Source organism: Scophthalmus maximus, chromosome 21 (genome assembly GCF_022379125.1).
Source record: "Scophthalmus maximus strain ysfricsl-2021 chromosome 21, ASM2237912v1, whole genome shotgun sequence".
NCBI lineage: Eukaryota > Metazoa > Chordata > Actinopteri > Pleuronectiformes > Scophthalmidae > Scophthalmus > Scophthalmus maximus.
In genome coordinates, this window is record NC_061535.1 from 15727501 (window position 1) to 15736375 (window position 8875).

General features: G+C 47.2%; 1 protein-coding gene across 1 annotated transcript in view; it reads left to right on the top strand.

Annotated features, from left to right (window-relative positions):
- Nucleotides 1–3529, top strand: part of acvr2ba (activin A receptor type 2Ba) — a 13888-nt gene extending 10359 nt beyond the window's left edge. Inside the window, exons 7-11 of the mRNA XM_035618799.2 lie at nucleotides 44–192; nucleotides 332–446; nucleotides 544–682; nucleotides 1009–1139; nucleotides 1834–3529. Coding sequence (XP_035474692.1) covers nucleotides 44–192; nucleotides 332–446; nucleotides 544–682; nucleotides 1009–1139; nucleotides 1834–2055 — 756 coding nt within the window. The 3' untranslated portion in view covers nucleotides 2056–3529. The remainder of the gene's footprint in view (nucleotides 1–43; nucleotides 193–331; nucleotides 447–543; nucleotides 683–1008; nucleotides 1140–1833) is intronic.
- Nucleotides 3530–8875: the final 5346 nt, after the last annotated feature.

Here is an 8875-nt window from a genome sequence, read left to right on the forward strand (position 1 = left end):
AGTGACTCTGAGAGTTGGTTCTGACCGGTGCTCTTCTCCGCAGGGCTCGCTGTCGGACTTCCTGAAGGGAAACGTGGTCAGCTGGACCGAGCTGTGTCACGTGGCCGAGACGATGGCGTGCGGCCTGGCGTACCTGCACGAGGACGTCCCGCGCCACAGAGGGGAGGGGCCCAAGCCGGCTATCGCCCACAGGTCTGATCCCCGAAGCTGCTACAGGTCACATGGGTCAACCTGCAGAGGGATACTTAATGTTCTGTGTGTGTGTGTGTGTGTGTGTGTGTGTGTGTGTGTGTGTGTGTGTTTGTTTGTTTGTGTGTGTGCTGTCTCTCAGGGATTTTAAGAGTAAGAACATCATGTTACGTTCGGATCTTACTGCAATCATCGGTGACTTCGGTCTCGCCGTCCTCTTTGAGCCGGGGACACCACCTGGAGAGACACACGGGCAGGTGAGCTGCTCTGATTGGCTGCCTCAGCCACACACTACACACAGTTTGATGTGTGTGTTGTATTAATGTGTGTGTGTGTGTGTGTGTGTGTGTGCAGGTAGGGACCCGGCGTTACATGGCTCCAGAGGTTCTAGAAGGAGCCATCAACTTCCAGCGAGACGCCTTCCTTCGGATCGACATGTACGCTGTGGGTCTGGTGCTGTGGGAGCTGGTGTCGCGCTGCACGGCTGCCGATGGTAACACACACACACACACATGCACACCCACGCACGCACACACACACATCGTTGTGTAAAAGGAGACAGTAAACCTAAACCTCTATGCAGACAACACTATTATTTATATCAGTGGTTCTCGACCTTGTCCCCTGTCAGACCCTTCCCTAACAGACTCCGCCCCCATGCCAGACTCCTCCCCTGCCTATCAGACTCTACCACATGTGATTACTTCTGGTTTCAAAATAACAAACTTGTGTCTTCAGAACCTCTGTTCACTGACAATGTTAAATCTTCAAAAACCTGTCGAAGCTCGACCACGTGACCACGTGACTCGTCTCTCTCAGGTCCGGTGGACGAGTACATGCTGCCGTTCGAGGAGGAGGTGGGTCAACACCCGACCCTGGACGACCTGCAGGAGGTCGTCGTCCACAAGAAGCTGAGGCCGGTTTTCAAAGACCTCTGGCTCAAACACAGCGTGAGTGCACACACACACAGACTCACACTCACTCACACACACACACACACACATACTCACACACACACACACACACATACTCACACACACACACACACACACATACTCACACACACACACACACACATACTCACACACACACATACTCACACACACACACACACACGCACACACATACTCACACACACACATACTCACACACACACACACACATACACAGACTCACACAGACTCACACTCACTCACACACACACACACACACACACACACACACACACACTCACACGCACACACACTCACACACTCACACACACACACACACACATACTCACACACACACACATACTCACACACACACACATACTCACACACACACACACTCACACACACACACACACACACACACACTCACACACTCACACACACACACACACATACTCACACACACACACACACTCTCACACACACACACTCACACACTCACACACACACACACACACACTCACACACTCACACACACACACCCACACACACACACACACACATACTCACACACACACACACACTCACACACTCACACACACACACCCACACACACACACACACACATACTCACACACACACACACACTCACACACTCACACACTCACACACACACTCTGTTGTTTCTTGACTCTCTCTCTCTCGCCCTCAGGGCCTGGCCCAGGTCTGTGAGACGGTGGACGAGTGTTGGGACCACGATGCCGAGGCTCGCCTGTCGGCCGGCTGCGTGGAGGAGAGGATCTCTCAGGTCCGCCGCCTCGTCGCCTCCATGGCGCCGCCTACCTCCGACCACCGGGCCCTTCTGGTCTCCACGGGCCCTCCTGTTCCCATGGTGACCAATGTGGACCTGCCGCCCAAAGAGTCCAGTACATGAGGAGAAACCTAAAGAACTTTTTATTTTTTTAATTTTCCTCTGACTACGACACACACACACTTTACTCAGTGGATTTTTACGACCCTCACCGGAGACGCGGAGACGAAGCAGCTGCTATTTTATCTTTGGATTATGTTTTTTGAACTCCAGGTTTTTTTCTTCATCCTTTTGGACAAGAACCGTGTGTGTGTGTGTGTGAGAAACGCCAGGTTCAGGTCCCGACTCAGTGAATGCTCTTTTATCTCCAGGTACCTCAGCGACGACTCTTCTTGATTTTGCGCTTGTCCTCGTACATTCCTACATTCCTCTCTCTGCCGTCTCCTAGTAACCGCGTCACCTAGCAACCAGCTACCGTCAACCGACTGTTGAGACGTTTTTTCTTTTTTTTACTACAATGCTGCAAAACCCTCGTAGGAACTCGATGACTGTTAATGGTTCAGTTCTTCTCTGTCACTCTGACTCTTTCTGTTCTCTGACTCACACACGACAAACCTTCGGTCCATCGGGTCGCATCACAGAACCACAGGAAACAGGAAGTGAGGTCTCTGTCTTCTTCTTGTGTTGTTATAATTTGAGATTGAGATAGCTCTGACGGGATTGGTTGTCAGGAAGCAAATGTCTTGCATGCAGAGATTTGATTGGCTGACTGACGCTCAACCACAGCATTCTGGTTGGCTCGGAAAAAAAAACTTCTCAGGTAACCAGGTCAACGGAGGGGCGGGGCCAACAGCAGGCGTGGCTGATGAAAGACTTTGGTGGGAGGGTTTTATCTGAGGGTGCTCAAAGCCGATTGACTGTTTGCAAGATGCCGAAACAACAATGTGCACGACCTCTGACCTTTGACCTCCGCCCTCCTCGTCCTCTTCTCATGGTCTCAACACTTCACGAGTGCCAAGGGGGTCAAAGGTCATCCGTCCAGTGGAGAAACCAGGAAGTATGTTGTTTTAAAGATGTTTAATTATCATGAACCAGTGAATGTCAACGATGCTGCTGACGACGACGAAGATGACGATCGCGACTGAAACTCAAAGATCAATATATTTCTCTGTTTTACTTTTTTATTGTCCATTTACCTTCGGTGCGTCAAACACACAACTCTCTCTGTGTGTGAGGTCAGCGAGGCGTTCGAGGCCGTCGTGCGACAGAACCACAAACTCATGAACCACAGAATCACCTCAACACACCAGAAATACCTCAGACTTTTCTACTCGTTACCGTGACGACTCGGAGTCACTTGATATTTTATTCTTTGTTTTAAGTTGATGTTTTGATCATAGTGAATGTTTTTTTATCTCAGAAATGATTTTCACCAGAAACAAATGAAACTACGTCACAAAACCTCCTGGACTGAGACGACGCCATCGCCTTCCCCTTGTCTCCTCCCCTTGTCTCCTCCCCTTGTCTCCTCCACTGTCTCCTCCACTGTCTCCTCCACTGTCTCCTCCACTGTCTCCTCCACTTGTCTCCTCCACTTGTCTCCTCCCCTTGTCTCCTCCCCTTGTCTCCTCCCCTTGTCTCCTCCACTGTCTCCTCCACTTGTCTCCTCCACTTGTCTCCTCCCCTTGTCCCCTCCCCTTGTCTCCTCCCCTTGTCTCCTCCCCTTGTCTCCTCCCCTTGCCTCCTCCCCTTGTCCCCTCCCCTTGCCTCCTCCCCTTGTCTCCTCCCCTTGTCTCCTCCCCTTGCCTCCTCCCCTTGCCTCCTCCCCTTGTCCCCTCCCCTTGTCTCCTCCCCTTGCCTCCTCCCCTTGTCTCCTCCCCTTGTCTCCTCCCCTTGCCTCCTCCCCTTGCCTCCTCCCCTTGTCCCCTCCCCTTGTCTCCTCCCCTTGCCTCCTCCCCTTGCCTCCTCCCCTTGTCTCCTCCCCTTGCCTCCTCCCCTTGCCTCCTCCCCTTGCCTCCTCCCCTTGCCTCCTCCCCTTGTCCCCTCCCCTTGCCTCCTCCCCTTGTCTCCTCCCCTTGTCTCCTCCCCTTGCCTCCTCCCCTTGCCTCCTCCCCTTGTCTCCTCCCCTTGCCTCCTCCCCTTGTCTCCTCCACTGTCTCCTCCCCTTGTCTCCTCCCCTTGTCCCCTCCCCTTGCCTCCTCCCCTTGCCTCCTCCCCTTGTCCCCTCCCCTTGCCTCCTCCCCTTGCCTCCTCCCCTTGCCTCCTCCCCTTGCCTCCTCCCCTTGTCTCCTCCCCTTGCCTCCTCCCCTTGTCTCCTCCCCTTGCCTCCTCCCCTTGTCCCCTCCCCTTGCCTCCTCCCCTTGCCTCCTCCCCTTGTCTCCTCCCCTTGCCTCCTCCCCTTGTCTCCTCCCCTTGCCTCCTCCCCTTGTCCCCTCCCCTTGTCTCCTCCCCTTGCCTCCTCCCCTTGTCCCCTCCCCTTGCCTCCTCCCCTTGCCTCCTCCCCTTGTCTCCTCCCCTTGTCTCCTCCCCTCACCTTATGTCTCCTTTTCATTCCTCCTCTCTCCTCTCCTGGTTTCATTCTCCTGCCTGTTCTTCGTCTCACCGACTCCTCGTCCTCGTCATTCGACTGAAGTTTCCTGATGCCATCAGTTATTTCCTCTCTTGCTTCCTCCAGATTCCTCCTTCACTTCCTGTCTGTCCCTCATGTGCATGAAAATACGTTTAGGAAACGAGTTATTCAACGGCTCAGAATTTTCTCCATAAAAACCAAACATGCAATAATTCATGTATGAAGCAGTTTCCTCAATGTATTTTCTGCTCGTATCCAGCGGTGACGTGACCCCTGACCTTCTCAGACGATGCTGACCTGCCGCAGACGAACACAACAACTGACCGACGACAGACGGACTCAGATCCAGGTGTTTTCAGGAACATTTTACCTCATTGAAGCCACAAGGGCAGAAACGGTGCGTTAGCAACGCGACGATCGGGCGAGAAACACGGGGCCGTATATTCATCCAGCACGTAGCGATCAGAGCTACAGTTAGCATTGTTAGCATGCCACAGTGAAACCAGTCGGGTGTTTGGAAGAAAAGGGACCAATGTGTTGCATGCTAATGATGCTGCGCCGTCTGTGACCAACGCCGCCGCCATGTCCTCCTCATTTCTGAAGCAGGAAACAGAAGATACACATGTTGTTTCAGTCTGTGTGACTGTGACTCTATTAGCTCGGAGTTAGCTAACATATCACACCTGGGGAAGAACCTTAGTAACTTCATGGTGACAAGCTAAAAGATTTTATTCTGGAGGGTGAAAAGAGCCAAATGAACAGGGACATGGCGTCATTGGTTTTTCAAAATAAAAGTCTCCATTCAAAGTCTCGATCAGCTCGTTTAGTGTAAGTGATGCTTCCATTGTTTAGGGTTGAAAGAAGAAACAAGGAGAGAAAAGGTGTGTAGGAACAGACAGAACAGACGTGAAGGAACAGACATGTAGTAACAGACAGAACAGACGTGTAGGAACAGACATGTAGTAACAGACAAAACAGACATGTAGGAACAGACAGAACAGACGTGAAGGAACAGACATGTAGTAACAGACAGAACAGACGTGTAGGAACAGACATGTAGTAACAGACAGAACAGACGTGTAGGAACAGACATGTAGTAACAGACAGAACAGACGTGTAGGAACAGACAGAACAGACGTGAAGGAACAGACATGTAGTAACAGACAAAACAGACATGTAGTAACAGACAAAACAGACATGTAGGAACAGACAGAACAGACGTGTAGTTACAGACATGTAGTAACAGACAAAACAGACATGTAGGAACAGACAGAACAGACGTGAAGGAACAGACATGTAGTAACAGACAGAACAGACGTGTAGGAACAGACATGTAGTAACAGACAGAACAGACGTGTAGGAACAGACATGTAGTAACAGACAGAACAGACGTGTAGGAACAGACAGAACAGACGTGAAGGAACAGACATGTAGTAACAGACAAAACAGACATGTAGGAACAGACAGAACAGACGTGTAGTTACAGACATGTAGTAACAGACAGAACAGACATGTAGGAACAGACATGTAGGAACAGACAGAACAGACGTGTAGGAACAGACAGAACAGACATGTAGGAACAGACAGAACAGACATGTAGTAACAGACAACAGACGTGTAGTAACAGACAGAACAGACGTGTAGGAACAGACAGAACAGACATGTAGGAACAGACAGAACAGACGTGTAGTAACAGACAACAGACGTGTAGTAACAGACAGAACAGACATGTAGGAACAGACAGAACAGACGTGTAGTAACAGACAACAGACGTGTAGTAACAGACAGAACAGACATGTAGGAACAGACAGAACAGACATGTAGGAACAGACAGAACAGACGTGTAGTAACAGACAACAGACGTGTAGTAACAGACAGAACAGACATGTAGGAACAGACAGAACAGACGTGTAGTAACAGACAACAGACGTGTAGTAACAGACAGAACAGACATGTAGGAACAGACAGAACAGACGTGTAGGAACAGACAGAACAGACATGTAGGAACAGACAGAACAGACATGTAGTAACAGACAACAGACGTGTAGTAACAGACAGAACAGACGTGTAGGAACAGACAGAACAGACATGTAGGAACAGACAGAACAGACGTGTAGTAACAGACAACAGACGTGTAGTAACAGACAGAACAGACATGTAGGAACAGACAGAACAGACGTGTAGTAACAGACAACAGACGTGTAGTAACAGACAGAACAGACATGTAGGAACAGACAGAACAGACATGTAGTAACAGACAGAACAGACGTGTAGGAACAGACAGAACAGACGTGTCCGTGCTGTCAGTCTCTTCAGTGATCACAGAACAATAAACAGAAGAAAAACGAGGGAGATTTTCTTTTCCTTATTCAAGAAGTCAGGTTTTTTATTTAGAATTTCAATTCAGACTTTTTTTTCTAGATATTTCAACTTTTTTGGAGACATTTTTATTCCAGGCATTTTTGAAATGCAAGAGTCAATAAATCCTCCTCGTCTCACTGTTTGTCTCTCGCTCGGCTCGAACACTTGTGTAAATACTTCAGATGAACTGAAACAGACGAACCACTGACCTGCGATCAGCTGATGCTTCCACATGTTCGCTCCATGTGTCACTCAGGAGGAGGGAGGCGGGTCTGAACTCAGATTCTGGGGTTTCCCAGGCACGTTGTCAGGGGGTCGTCGTTACTTCACGTGACTCTTTCCTCTTTCATTCTGATCACACTGGGTTTGTGAAGATGGCCTCTTCTTCAGATTTCATTTTCATTGCTTTGTGTTGAAGTAAAAAACACTTGGAAAGTTTTATTGATGTTTATTAGATTCTGACCGACTATCGATATTACGGAGTGATATCACAAAGAATATCAATGCTTGGTTGTTATCAAACCCTTGTGAAAGAAATGTCTTGAGCCCTTGATATTTTACAGTTTATCCATAAACTTATTATAAATAAATATTGATAATAACACAAATACAACCAAATAAATAAATATTACTACATAAACATAGATGGACGGGTGGAAACCGGAGGTCACTAAAGGTCACATTTCTCAGGACTGTTGGTTTCAGGGATCAAAGTGAGAGGCGGCCATCTTTACAAACCCAGTGGTCCACATGATGAAGATGATGATGATGATGATGTGTGAAATTTAAATCTTGTACCTTGTGTTTCACTCTTGTAGCTTAACTGTCGATCACAGAGACAAACTACTGATTCAACCAATAAGCTCGAAGAAAAAACAACTGGTTTTCATTACTGTAAAAAACAACGACGCTGTGACCGATGAATTGTTTCTGTCTTTTTTAAATATATAAATATATATGTACGTACGCAGCAGGTGCTCCGTCCTGTTGTGACGCCGCTCAAAGGTTCAAGTGAGTTTTTTATTTTTTATTTTATTGTAAAATAGATGTTTGATTCGATGAAATATCTGCTGGTTTTTTTACTATTGTGGTTTTACAGAGAAAATGAAGGTGGATCTGCCGAGCAACAAAAATTGTGTGTGTGTGTGTGTGTGAGGCGTCTCTCTCTCTTTTCTTAAATATTTTCATACAGTAAATCAATTGTCTCTCTCTGTACCAGGATCATTATTGTATAACTGAATGTAGTTCTAGTTCTCAGTGCAACAACGCCACAGGCCACACACACACACACACACACACACACACACACACACACACACACACACACACACACACACACACACACACACACACACACACACACACACACACACACACACACACACACACACACACACACACACACACAATCTGTTAAAACATCACTGTAGAAAGCAAAGGGTTATTTAAATTTTATCTTTTTGTATATGGAAATAAATAAATACTGTCAAATCTTTCTACATAGACCTGTTCCTGTTTTGTTTTTGGTGTTTTGACATTTCAACTTTTGTTTTCAACATTTCAACTTTCAACATAATTATAGACATTTTAACCTTTTTCTAGGCTTTTTCTATTTTTTTAGACATTTTGACCTTTTTTCTCTTTTCTTAAATATTGTCAGACAGTAAATCTATTGTCTCTCTTGTATAAATGAATGTAGTTCTAGATGTCAGCACGATGCAACTATTTGCCTTTTGAAATATTTCTGACCTTTTCTCTCAACTTTCTGACCCTTTTCTAGCTATATTCACTTTTGTTGTTCCCTTCCCTTGGATTTTTTTCTAGACTCTTGGACTTTTTTTCAGGACCTTTAAAAAAAAAACTTGATTTTTTTTTTCTTTTTCTTTCCTAGATATTTTTTTTACAGTTGTGGTTTGAAGAGAAAATCTCAGCGTCAGACATGAAGCTGGATCTGCCGAGCAACAACAACTCTGTGTGTGTGTGGTAACGCGGAACGAGGATAATAATGATTCT